Raw genomic sequence first — 14,221 nt, 5'->3', positions numbered from 1 at the left:
GTAGAAAAGGCCCATGGAGTTGGTGGAATAATCATTTAATTAATTGCCACTTACTCAGCTGTGCCAGGGGCGCTTTAATTAGGTCAGGTGGAAATGTCTCAACTCCATAAAAGGAGGATATTGCCATCGCCTGAGCTCACTGCTTTCTCTTCCTTAACTCTGTCTGATCCAGAAGTTCTGTGCTTCCATGAATCCACAAATTCCTGCCTCAGTCTCATCCATTCCTCTGTCACCTGACACGTGACCACCTGTTCACCTTCACTGTCAGTCATCCTACCTGTCCAGCTACCCACACAGATTCCGCTAATCTTTCAATAGGGTAACATAGTGTCTCAATTGTCATACATTCTTCTCTACCACAGATTTCCACTCTACAATCTACACACGATACCCCATAATGCCAGAGCGAAAACAGGTTTTTAGATATTTAAAAAAAAAAATTAAACATCAATACCTTATTTACATAAATATTCAGACCCTTTGCTATGAGACTCGAAATTGAGCTCTGGTGCATCCTGTTTCTATTGATCATCTTTGAGATGTTTCTACAACTTGATTGGAGTCCACCTGTGGTAAATTCAATTGATTGGATATGATTTGGAAAGGCAGACACCTGTCTATATAAGGTCCCGCAGTTGACAGTGCATGTCAGAGCAAAAACCAAGCCATGAGGTCAAAGGAATTGTCCGTAGAGCTCAGAGACAGGATTGTGTGGAGGCACAGATCTGGGGAAGGGTACCAAAAATGTTTGCTGCATTGAAGGTCCCCAAGAACACAGTGGCCTTCAGCATTCTTAAATGGAAGAAGTTTGGAACCACCAAGATGCTTGCTTGAGCTGGCAGCCCGGGCAAACTGAGGAAGCAGGGGAGAAGGGCCTTGGTCAGGTAGGTGAGCAGAACCTGATGGTCACTCTGACACAGCAGGAGTGGTTTCGGGACAAGTTTTGTAATGTCCTTGAGTGGCCCAGCCATAGCCCGGACTTGAACCCGATCGAATATCTCTGGAGAGACCTGAAAATAGCTGTGTAGCAACGCTCCCCTTTCAACCTGACAGAGCTTGAGAGGATCTGCAGAGAAGAATGGGAGAAAAACTCCCCAAATACATGTGTGCCAAGATTGTCGTGTCATACCCTGGAGAACTCGATGCTGTAATCGCTGCCAAAGGTGCTTCAACAAAGTACTGAGTAAAGGGTCGGAAAATGTCATATTTCCGGTTTTAAAAAATATATAAATTGCCATTTCTAAAAAACTGTTTTATTTGTCATTCTGGGGTATTGTGTGTAGATTGATGAGGGGGGGGGGGGGGGACTATTTCATCTATTTTAGAATAAGGCTGTAACGTTACAATATTAGGAAAAAGTCAAGGGGTCTGAATACTTTCCGAAGGCACTATATATCAAGTCATTTGTCACCTAGTACAGCCAGAAGAGGAGCGGCCACTGCTCGGAGCCTGGTTCTTCTCTAGGGTTTTCCTAGGTTCCTTCTAAGGAGTTTTTACTAGTCCCTCTGCTTCTGTATTGCTTTCCCTTTGGGGTTTTAGTCTCGGTACCTGCACCCTCAGCGGAGTCGATCAAACACCGGGAGCATCCATTTTTTCACGAAGAAGGCAGAGAGGAAGCCAAAGCCTGAAACCTAGAAGCTTCTGGTTTCTGTCAACCTCATTGAGGCGTTTTTTTTTTACACCTTATACGTTAGGTTAGGCTATCTGTAAAGCACTTTGTGACAACTGCAGATGTTAAAAGGGCTTTATACATTGTTTTTATTGAAATGTTCATCACACCACCTGACTGGTTCTTCTGATGTTGTTCACACAGGAAACCATGTTGAGACATTCTCTACATCCAGAGAGCAACAGAGGGAAGATCACAGAGCTCAGAGGTCTCACCACTGCTCACGTTGTGAGGAGATTTTCCAATTCTATCAAAGCTAAAAATACACCTAAAAATACAGACAATGTAGAATCTTTATCCCTGCTTTGACTGTGGGAAGAGCTGCAAAATATCAAGGGATCTGACAGTTCAACATTCAACACTGGAAAAAAGCCTTACTCCTGCTCTGACCGTTGGAAGAGTTTCTCTCAACATGGCCACTTAAAAACATACCAACATATACATAAATGTGAGATTCCTCATCAGTTCTCTGACTAGCTAAGATTAAAATCATTCCTTCACTTAATTATCAAGAAATCGTAGAACACTCTATTGTAATCCTATTGTTTCTCACTGTGAGAGAACTGTGCAGAGGAAATGGAGTGTTATAGAATGTTATCCTCTCTTTACTTTACTGATCAGTATTCACTGAAACCTGCTCAATTTATCTGCGAATTAAAAATAAAGTTTGTACATTTGTACTGGTCAAACTCTTCTCTTTTGGAAAATTAATTACCAAAAAACAGTGTTTCAAGTGACATATTTGCTGTTTTTCTGAAGCTGAACAAGACAGGAAGTTGAAATGAGCGTCACAAAGCTAAATCTGACCTATTCTCTAACATGTTTTGTCATCATAAACAGCTGTGAGACCTGATAGAGTACTGCAACTGTGTTGATCTCCTGAATCATTGTAGTTATGGGGGGTTAACTTTACAGTAAATATAATGCTTTTGTTTAATTCATGGAATTCCAATAAATATACAGTGCCTTGCGAAAGTATTCGGCCCCCTTGAACTTTGCGACCTTTTGCCACATTTCAGGCTTCAAACATAAAGATATAAAACTGTATTTTTTGTGAAGAATCAACAACAAGTGGGACACAATCATGAAGTGGAACGACATTTATTGGATATTTCAAACTTTTTTAACAAATCAAAAACTGAAAAATTGGGCGTGCAAAATTATTCAGCCCCCTTAAGTTAATACTTTGTAGCGCCACCTTTTGCTGCGATTACAGCTGTAAGTCGCTTGGGGTATGTCTCTATCAGTTTTGCACATCGAGAGACTGAATTTTTTTTCCATTCCTCCTTGCAAAACAGCTCGAGCTCAGTGAGGTTGGATGGAGAGCATTTGTGAACAGCAGTTTTCAGTTCTTTCCACAGATTCTCGATTGGATTCAGGTCTGGACTTTGACTTGGCCATTCTAACACCTGGATATGTTTATTTTTGAACCATTCCATTGTAGATTTTGCTTTATGTTTTGGATCATTGTCTTGTTGGAAGACAAATCTCCGTCCCAGTCTCAGGTCTTTTGCAGACTCCATCAGGTTTTCTTCCAGAATGGTCCTGTATTTGGCTCCATCCATCTTCCCATAAATTTTAACCATCTTCCCTGTCCCTGCTGAAGAAAAGCAGGCCCAAACCATGATGCTGCCACCACCATGTTTGACAGTGGGGATGGTGTGTTCAGCTGTGTTGCTTTTACGCCAAACATAACATTTTGCATTGTTGCCAAAAAGTTCAATTTTGGTTTCATCTGACCAGAGCACCTTCTTCCACATGTTTGGTGTGTCTCCCAGGTGGCTTGTGGCAAACTTTAAGACACTTTTTATGGATATCTTTAAGAAATGGCTTTCTTCTTGCCACTCTTCCATAAAGGCCAGATTTGTGCAATATACAACTGATTGTTGTCCTATGGACAGTCTCCCACCTCAGCTGTAGATCTCTGCAGTTCATCCAGAGTGATCATGGGCCTCTTGGCTGCATCTCTGATCAGTCTTCTCCTTGTATGAGCTGAAAGTTTAGAGGGACGGCCAGGTCTTGGTAGATTTGCAGTGGTCTGATACTCCTTCCATTTCAATATTATCGCTTGCACAGTGCTCCTTGGGATATTTAAAGCTTGGGGAATCTTTTTGTATCCAAATCCGGCTTTAAACTTCTTCACAGCAGTATCTCGGACCTGCCTGGTGTGTTCCTTGTTCTTCATGATGCTCTCTGCGCTTTTAACGGACCTCTGAGACTATCACAGTGCAGGTGCATTTATACGGAGACTTGATTACACACAGGTGGATTGTATTTATCATCATTAGTCATTTAGGTCAACATTGGATCATTCAGAGATCCTCACTGAACTTCTGGAGAGAGTTTGCTGCACTGAAAGTAAAGGGGCTGAATAATTTTGCACGCCCAATTTTTCAGTTTTTGATTTGTTAAAAAAGTTTGAAATATCCAATAAATGTCGTTCCACTTCATGATTGTGTCCCACTTGTTGTTGATTCTTCACAAAAAAATACAGTTTTATATCTTTATGTTTGAAGCCTGAAATGTGGCAAAAGGTTGCAAAGTTCAAGGGGGCCGAATACGTTCGCAAGGCACTGTATCTGTATTTATCTACTCAATACATGTCATGACACCTCTACACACTGGGACAAGCCAATTTACTAGTCACCAATATTCTCTACATCAAATCAGTGATGACTGTTCAACAGTCTTATGGCCTGGAGATAGAAGCAGTTTCATTCTCTTGGTACCAGCTTTGATGCACCTGTACCGTCTCTGCTTGCTACATGGTAGCAGGGTGAACAGGCCGTGGCTCGGGTGGATGAGATTCTTGATCTTCCACATAAAATGTTATTGATCACATACACATGGTTAACAGATGTTATTCCGAGTGTAACAAAATGTTTGTGCTTCTAGTTCCGACTGTGCAGCAATATCTAGCAAGTAATATCTAGCAATTCCACAACAAATACCTAATACACACATCTAAGTAAAGGAATGGAATAAGAATCTATATTAATATATGGATAAGCAATGTCAGAGTGGCATAGGCTAAGATGCAATATATATTATAGAATACAGTATATACATATGAGATGAGTAATGCAAGATATGTAAACATTATTCAACTGGCATTATCTCTGTGGCCTTCCACAGAGACCATGTACTAATGTGGCTATGTATATGTAATGTTTAAAAAAAAAACTTAGACATTAAAACAGACACACCTTTAGTTTTCTTGAACCAAGGTTTATTTGTCTTGCTAATTAAGTTCCCTTTATATTTTACATGCTTTATCAGTAGTTAGTCCATCAGTCCAACACATGTCGCTGTTGCACTACGGTAGTGGGAAACAGGAAGTTCCGGGTTGCCTGCCACCATTCTTCGGAGTAAAGAAAACGACAGAACGGTGTTGTGCGTTTCGCTTTATTACTACAGGTATGTAATAGCACGTTTAAACAGTCTATTATCGAAATAACGTATCATATAACACATCCTCGAGATATTATCACGTTTGGGAAAGGTTTTGTGTAATTTCTCTGTCAAACCGAGTGAGTGAAGAACGTGCTAAAAAAATATTTTACAAGCACACGGAGCGGTGTCCACCACACGTTCATTTGTGAGGCTTTCCAGGTTCATACATAACTCAGTCGTGTTCTCCTGGGGATGTTCAGTACAAAAACGTTGTGGAAAGTTGCAGATAGAAATGCCCTGAATAGAACTGAGATGATCTACATAATACATTTATATCGGAATGTGGCCAACGTCTCCGTCCCCCTCCTGGAAGCAGCCCTGGTACCCGCTTGTCCCTAGCTATGTGAAGCTAGCCAGAATAGCAATTAGCCACAATTGTTGGTTCTCCCTTAACATAAAAGGCCCTCGTTGAAATTAATGCAAACTGATACAAAATAGTGGAATAATTTCACATTTGGACTAGGCAACACTAAACATGGTTAGAATGTTGTTACTTAATTTAAAATGGATTAGAATGGCTCCGGAGTAGATGGCTGCTGTTTTATGGTTTCCTAACCAATTGTGCTATTGTGTGTTTTTTTGGCATTGTGGGTAATCTGCTTCTACCCCCAGTTCTATTAGCCACGTGAAATTAGCCAGAATAATGGAATTTGCGGTTCGCCCTCAACATAAAATACCCTCATTGAAAGCAATGCGAACTGATACAAATTAGTGGAATCATTTCAAATTAGGATTAGGCAACAATAAACACTGTTAGAATGTTGTTACTTAATTTAAAATTGAGAAGAATGGCGCCGGAGTAGATGGCTGCCGTTTTATGGTTTTCTAAACTATTGTGGGTTTTTTGGCATTGTGGGTAATCTGCCTCTACCCTCAGTCCAACTAGCCAACGTACAATCATTGGATGACAAAATAGACGAGCTACGATCACAAATAAACTGTAATGTCTTATGTTTCACCGAGTCGTGGCTGAACGATGACACAGATAGCATACAGCTGGCAGGGTTTGCGCTGCATCGGCAAGATGGAACATCTGCCTTTTGTAAGACAAGGGGTGGCGTCTGTGTATATTTGTAAACAACAGCTGGTGCACGAAATCTAATATTAAGGAATTCTAAAGGTTTTGCTCGCCTGAAGTAGAGTATCTCATGACCCACAACAATTTGCATACCGCCCCAAAGATCCACAGATGATGCAATCTCTATTGCACTCCACACTGCCCTTTCTCACCTGGACAAAAGGAACACCTACGTGAGATTGCTATTCATTGACTACAGATCAGCGTTCAACACCATAGTGCCCTCAAAGCTCATCACTAAGCTAAGGACACTGGGACTAAACACCTCCCTCTACAACTGTCCCCAGGTGGTAAGGGTAGGTAACAACACATCTGCCACGCTGATCCTAAACACGGGGGCCCCTCACCTACTCAGTGCTCAGTCCCCTCCTGTACTCCCCGTTCACTCATGACTGCGTGGCGCCAACACAGTCGTTAAGTTTGCCGAAGAGTGTGTAAAGCTGTCATCAAAGCAAAGGGTGGCTACTTTGAAGAATTTCAAATATAAAATGTATTTTGATTTGTTTAACACTTTTTATTTTGGATACTACATGATTCCATGTATTATTTCATAGTTTTGATGTCTTCACTATTATTCTACAATGTAGAAAATAGTACAAATAAAGAAAAACCCTTGAATGAGTCGGTGCCCAAATGTTTGACTGGCACTGTGTATATTTAATTTATTTTTATGGGGAATTGGAAATGATGCAGACAATTACAATGATGGAAGCCACAATCTGTCTGCAATATTAAAGCTGATCTACCACCCCCCCCACCCCCCCCCAAAAAAAAAGATAATCAACACAGACTGGACATCTGGTATGATGGTCTTTGACTAAAATACTGCTAGTGGTACCAATGCCGTGCGAGACAAACTGAGCATTCCTTATCCAGAATAAATGTCCATTGATACTCTGGTTTTAGTAGTGTAACTCTGCTCTCAATCTGAGTAGTTGAGACATAAAAAGGGTATTGATAGAAAAGGTAACTTCTCCTCTATTACAGTAAAATAATGTCTCAATGTGTTTTGGTGTCAATATGAACCATTATTTTGGACCAAACCACAAATGTAAATAGCTAAGTTGAAACTGCTTGCCAGAGAGGAAGATGTGATCTCGCAACTTTGTTGTCGTGAAAGTCAGGGGGAGGGGCTTGGTGTGTGTAAGTAATTGAGAAAGAGGCAAAGCAAGAGGTTTCACTCTCGCTAAATTCTGTCCAAAATAAGCCCAATGCGTTTCTATGGGCTTGTTTTGGACCTAACCTTGTTGCCTGCCTTCCTGCCTTTGGGACAACGACTCCCATTGTTAGGGTGGAGACGTGCATCTTGTCATCATATACAGATCTCTGGTGTAAATGGGAAGGTGCACACGGCACAGCAGAGCAAAAATACAATTTGACAACAAGAGGACATAAACACTCATGAAAATGAAAGTAAATACAGGCATTTGGAATTTAGCTCAAAAATATACATTTTAATTAATTCTACACTGCTCAAAAAAATAAAGGGAACACTAAAATAACACCCTAGATCTGAATGAATGAAATATTCTTATTAAATACTTTTTTCTTTACATAGTTGAATGTGCTGACAACAAAATCACACAAAAATGATCAATGGAAATCAAATGTATCAACCCATGGAGGTCTGGATTTGGAGTCACACTCAAAATTAAAGTGGAAAACCACACTACCGGCTGATCCAACTTTGATGTAATGTCCTTAAAACAAGTCAAAAACAAGTCAGTAGTGTGTGTGGCCTCCACATGCCTGTATGACCTCCCTACAATGCCTGGGCATGCTCCTGATGAGGTGGCGGATGGTCTCCTGAGGGATCTCCTCCCAGACCTGGACTAAAGCATCCGCCAACTCCTGGACAGTCTGTGGTGCAACGTGGCGTTGGTGGATGGAGCGAGACATGATGTCCCAGATGTGCTCAATTGGATTCAGGTCTGGGGAACGAACGGGCAGGCCAGTCCATAGCATCAATAGCTTCCTCTTGCAGGAACTGCTGACACTCCAGCCACATGAGGTCTAGCATTGTCTTGCATTAGGAGGAACCCAGGGCCAACCGCACCAGCATATGGTCTCACAAGGGGTCTGAGGATCTCATCTCGGTACCTAATGGCAGTCAGACTACCTCTGGCGAGCACATGGAGGGCTATGCGGCCCCCCAAAGAAATGCCACCCCACACCATGACTGACCCACCGCCAAACCGGTCATGCTGGAGGATGTTGCAGGCAGCAGAACGTTCTCCACGGCGTCTCCAGACTCTGTCACGTGTTCATTGTGAACCTGCTTTCATCTGTGAAGAGCACAGGGCGCCAGTGGCGAATTTGCCAATCTTGGTGTTCTCTGGCAAATGCCAAACGTCCTGCACGGTGTTGGGCTGTAAGCACAACCCCCACCTGTGGACGTCGGGCCCTCATACCACCCTCATGGAGTCTGTTTCTGATCGTTTGAGCAGACACATGCACATTTGTGGCCTGCTGGAGGTCATTTTGCAGGGCTCTGGCAGTGCTCCTCCTTGCACAAAGGCGGAGGTAGCGGTCCTGCTGCTGGGTTGTTGCCCTCCTATGGCCTCCTCCACGTCTCCTGATGTACTGCCCTGTCTCCTGGTAGCGCCTCCATGCTCTGGACACTACGCTGACAGACACAGCAAACTTACCTTGCCACAGCTCGCATTGATGTGCCATCCTGGATGAGCTGCACAACCTGAGCCACTTGTGTGGGTTGTAGACTCCGTCTCATGCTACCACTAGAGTGAAAGCACCGCCAGCATTCAAAAGTGACCAAAACATCAGCCAGGAAGCATAGGAACTGAGAAGTGGTCTGTGGTCACCACCTGCAGAACCACTCCTTTATTGGGGGTGTCTTGCTAATTGCCTATAATTTCCACCTGTTGTCTATTCCATTTGCACAACAGCATGTGAAATTTATTGTCAATCAGTGTTGCTTTCTAAGTGGACAGTTTGATTTCACAGAAGTGTGATTGACTTGGAGTTACATTGTGTTGATTAAGTGTTCCCTTTATTTTTTTGAGCAGTGTATATATCGCCCAGCCCTGAGTATAGTAGAGTATAATGTACTGTGTTGTACCCTACTTTACTCTAATGCTGTGCACTCAAGACGTCTTTTCATCTTTCAATTAACTGATTTCAAAGTACAGAAAATACTTATTTTAAATGTGCAGATATGACTTTTCAACTTTCAGTCATAACCTAAAATGAATCTAACTTCAACGTTTGGAAAAATAAGCATTTTAGATGTTTTTTTGCTTACTAGGACTATTGTAGTTCATAGGAGGAGGGCGGTATTTCAGCCAGGACCAGCCTGTGTCTGCATAAAGCATAGAGATGGAGAGAAGACTCAACCTCTATGTAACCCGTTTTAGCATGGACATTGTCATTGAGGCTTTCCACCATTTTAAAGTAGTCAAATGTGTGGGGATTCTTATGGGTTAGGAGTAATCAGCCAATTATTAGTGCCCTGTCTTCTTCAACTTGTGTGCTATGGTTTGTAAATATTGAAATATTGAACACTGCCATCTAGTGGTCAATAACCGAATTACACTAATTGGTTCAGGACTCCAGCATGATTTTTCAATGCCGATACCGATTATTGGAGGACCATAAAAGCCGATACCGATTAATCGGCCAATTTTTATTTTATTTTATTTGTGATAATGACAATTACAACGATACTGAATGAACACTTATTTTAACTTAATACAATACATCAATAAAATCAATTTAGCCTCAAGTAAATAATGAAATATGTTCAATTTGGTTTAAATAATGCAAAAACAAAGTGTTGGAGAAGAAAGTAAAAGTGCAATATGTTCCATGTAAAATATGTGCCATGTAAGAAAGCTAACGTTTCAGTTCCTTGCTCAGAACATGAGAACATATGAAAGCTGGTGGTTCCTTTTAACATGAGTCTTCAATATTACCAGGTAAGAAGTTTTAGGTTGTAGTTATTATAGGACTATTTCCCTCTATACCATTTGTATTTCATTAACCTTTGACTATTGGATGTTCTTATAGGCACTTTAGTATTGCCAGTGTAACAGTATAGCTTCCATCCCTCTCCTCGCTCCTCCCTGGGCTCGAACCAGCAACACAACGACAATTAGCGCGCGCTAACTAGCTAGCCATTTCACTTAGGTTACACAAGCCTCATCTCGGGAGTTGATAGGCTTGAAGTCACAACGAAGAGCTGCTGGCAAAACGCACAAAAGTGCTGTTTGAATTAATGTTTTTTTTTTTAAACGGCAACTCGGCGCCCAAAAATACTGATTTCCGATTGTTATGAAAACTTGAAATCGTCCCTAATTAATCGGCCATTCCGATTAATCGGTCGACCTCTAGTACTAATATTCAGACACATTCAGTTGTTTCCATCTTTATCTATAAATGTTTCAATGGTGTGAACAGAAAATACAATTGGAGTTAAATAGTACAGTGAAGACAAGGTTATTCAGGAAAATAGTGCATATTGCTGCCTGAAACATACTGTTAGCCTTGTACTAAATGGTTTTTGAGTCATTTATGCATTTATGTGAATTTAGGAAATATACTATTGGTTAAGTGCACTGTAATTTAAAGTGTGCACTTTGTCTAATGTGAAATTTATAAATTGTTTGTTTTCAATGTTTAGCTACCTGATCTAATATCATTTTTTTGAGAATAAAGAAAGTACCAGAACTCTCAAGACAATCACTTTTGGGTGGGCCATTTTCTCTTCATTACTACAGGCCAACTCCGATTATGTCTGAGGCCGGTAACATCAAAAGTGAGGACAAGCCCAATCTACAGTCACTGGGTCCTGATGGTGACAGTGGAGCCCAGTTTGCACTGCAGGATCCAGAGATGGCATCAGTGAAGCTGGAAGACTGCAGTCAAACACTGGAGCTGAATGTCAACATGAAAGATGAAGAAGAGGAGGAGAAGATTGGGGAATCTGTTTATGATGGTAAGAGCAGGTTCTATTTATAAGTTATCTTCATAAATTAGACCTCCATAAGTTATTGATATGACAGATTTACAGAATGAAACCTAACACATCCTTGAACAAGTTCTATGAAATGAGCCTGTAGTTTCTAACCCTTGTGATAGTGAGTGGAGGATGATATGAAATGAGTCTGTGTAGTTACTAACCCTTGTGATAGTGAATGGAGGATGATATGAAATGTGTCTGTGTAGTTACTAACCCTTGTGATAGTGAGTGGAGGATGATATGAAATGAGTCTGTGTAGTTACTAACCCTTGTGATAGTGAGTGGAGGATGATATGAAATGAGTCTGTAGTTACTAACCCATGTGATAGTGAGTGGAGGATTATATGACTCGTAATACCCTTTTTGCCCACAACTGTTGAACAGCTTTTAGGGCGGACCCCATTTAGTCAACTGGTCGATTGTTTTTTCGATAGATAGGCTGTTGGTCTACTAAGCTTTTTTAAATCGAGCAGCGGGAAATATATAATTAGCTTATATACAGTTCCAGTCAAAAGTTTGGACACACAAATCAAAATATATTTAAATGTATTTATATAGCCCTTCTTACATCAGCTGATATCTCAAAGTGCTGTATAGAATCCCAGCCTAAAACCCCAAACAGCAAGCAATGCAGGTGTAGAAGCACGGTGGCTAGGAAAAACTCCCTAGAAAGGCCAAAACCTAGGAAGAAACCTAGAGAGGAACCAGGCTATGAGGGGTGGCCAGTCCTCTTCTGGCTGTGCTGGGTGGAGATTATAACAGAACATTGCCAAGATGTTCAAATGTTCATAAATGGCCAGTATTGTCAAATAAAATAATCACAGTAGTTGTCGAGGGTACAACAGGTCAGCACCTCAGGAGTAAATGTCAGTTCGCTTTTCATCGCCGATCATTGAGAGTATCTCTACCACTCCTGCTGTCTCTAGAGAGTTGAAAGGTCTGGGACAGGTAGCACGTCCGGTGAACAGGTCAGGCAGGGTTCCATAACCACAGGCAGAACAGTTGAAACTGGAGCAGCAGCACGGCCAGGTGGACTGGGGACAGCAAGGAGTCGTCATGTCAGGTAGTCCCGAGGCATGGTCCTAGGGCTCAGGTCCTCCGAGAGAGAGAAACAAAGAAAGAGAGAAAGAAAGAGAGAATTAGAGAGAGCATACTTAAATTTGCACAGGATAAGACAGGAGAAATACTCTAGATATAACAGACTGACCCTAGCCCCCTGACACACAAACTACTGCAGCAAAAATACTGGAGGCTGAGACAGGAGGGGTCATGAGACACTGTGGCCCCATCCGATGGCATTCTCTCAACCAGCTTCACATGGAGTGTTTTTCCAACAGTCTTGAAGGAGTTCCCACATATGTTGAGCACTTCTTGGATGTTTTTCCTTCACTCTGCGCTCCAACTCATCCCAGACCATTGGGTTGGGTAGAAGTCGGGTGATTGTGGAGGCCAGGTCATCTGATGCAGCACTCCATCACTCCTGGAGGTGTGTTTTGGGTCATTTGCCTGTTGAAAAACAAATGACAATCCCGCAAAACAGATGGGATGGCGTATCGCTGCAGAGTGCTGTGGTAGCCATGCGGGTTAAGTGCGACTTGAATTCTAAATAAATCAATGACAGTGTCACCAGCAAAGCACCATCACACCTCCTCCTCCATGCTTCTCAGTGGGAACCACACATGTGGAGATCATCTGTTCACCTAGTCTGCGTCTCACAAAGACAGCGGTTAGAACCAAAAATCTCATATTTGGACTCATCAGACCAAAGGACAGATTTTCACCAGTCTAATTTCCATTGCTTGTGTTTTTTGGCCCAAGCAAGTCTATTTTTCTTATTGGTGTTTAGTAGTGGTTTCTTTGCAGCAATTCAACCATGAAGGCCTGATTCATGCAGTCTCCTCAGAAATGTTGATGTTGAGGTGTGTCTGTTGAACTCTGTGAAGCATTTATTTGGTCTGCCATCTGAGGTGAAGCTGGAAGACAGGTACACCTGTTAATTGAAATGCATTCCAGGTAACTACCTCATGAAGCTGGTTGAGAGAATGCCAAGACTGTGCAAAGCTGTCATCAAGGCAAAGGGTGGCTACTCTGGAGAATCTCAAATATAAAATATATTTTGATTTCACTTTTTTTGGTTAATACATGATTCCATATGTGTTATTTCAAAGTTTTGATGTCTTCACTATTATTATACAATATAGAAAATAGTAAAAATAAAGAAAAACCCTTGAATGAGTGTGTAGTAAAACGCCAAATGGATCTACCTCCTGGTCCTCTTCCCCTGTCTCACCCACCAAGGGTAGAGACAGAGATGACCTCGCCTACTGAAATACCGGATTGGGCAAAACCACCAGAAGACGACTCAAGCCAACCAACTATTGAACCTGACTGGTGTCAGGAAGAATCACCCTCTGCCTCAAGTGACACCTCTGAATGGGAACAGCTTATAGACTCATTGCTGATAGAGTAAGGGCACTGTCATAAACAGAGGTCCATATGCGCACTGTAAGAACAGTATTTCCTCATTGTTGCTAGAGTAATAGGCTCTGTCATAAACAGAGGCCCATATGCGCACTGTAAGAAAAGTATTTCCTCATTGTTGCTAGAGTAATAGGCTCTGTCATAACCAGAGGCCCATATATGCACTGTAAGAAAAGTATTTCCTGTTGTAAGATATGTCATCATCCTCTCTGCTCTGAGGGAATGGGAGGAGCAGCGGATCGGGTGCAGAGAATCAAAAGGTATATAAAGAGACATTTGCCATTACTTTGGCGCTGACTTCTTGAATTCTGAATTCATTTAGACAACCATTTGACTTCGGGTAAATTGACACCTGACTCAAATTACTTAAAAGATTCTAACTTGTTGGATCTGAAAAGTGACTCTCCGATATACCGTTTAACTATCGAACAGCTGTTTTGTCGCTTTGCGCCAGGTACGTGGGTGCTGATGCAAATATATTCAGAGAGTTCTCTGTAGCCTCTCGATTGAGCTCAGCATCTCGACCTCGTTGCGAGCCACTGACACTGCGGTAGTTCAACGG

At 41.8% G+C, this 14,221-nt stretch overlaps 1 protein-coding gene and 1 pseudogene across 2 annotated transcripts in view; both read left to right on the top strand.

Annotated features, from left to right (window-relative positions):
- LOC110519534 (zinc finger protein 501-like) overlaps positions 1–14,221 on the top strand; it is a 36,862-nt gene that overhangs the window by 2,898 nt on the left and 19,743 nt on the right. Inside the window, exons 1-2 of one of the 2 annotated variants that reach the window (XM_036981903.1) lie at positions 4,881–5,086; positions 10,937–11,154. In XM_036981903.1, coding sequence (XP_036837798.1) covers positions 10,950–11,154 — 205 coding nt within the window. In that variant the 5' untranslated portion in view covers positions 4,881–5,086; positions 10,937–10,949. Of the gene's footprint in view, positions 1–4,880; positions 5,087–10,936; positions 11,155–14,221 lie in introns of those variants that run through there. The other variant, XM_036981904.1, reaches the window with a different exon arrangement.
- The window catches only part of LOC110517686, a 37,160-nt pseudogene that overhangs the window by 21,088 nt on the left and 1,851 nt on the right, over positions 1–14,221 (top strand).

Source organism: Oncorhynchus mykiss, chromosome 7, assembly GCF_013265735.2.
Source record: "Oncorhynchus mykiss isolate Arlee chromosome 7, USDA_OmykA_1.1, whole genome shotgun sequence".
In the NCBI taxonomy this organism is placed as follows: Eukaryota; Metazoa; Chordata; class Actinopteri; order Salmoniformes; family Salmonidae; genus Oncorhynchus; species Oncorhynchus mykiss.
Note: the sequence above shows the minus strand (reverse complement) of the source record. Positions and strands in the feature narration are given on the sequence as shown.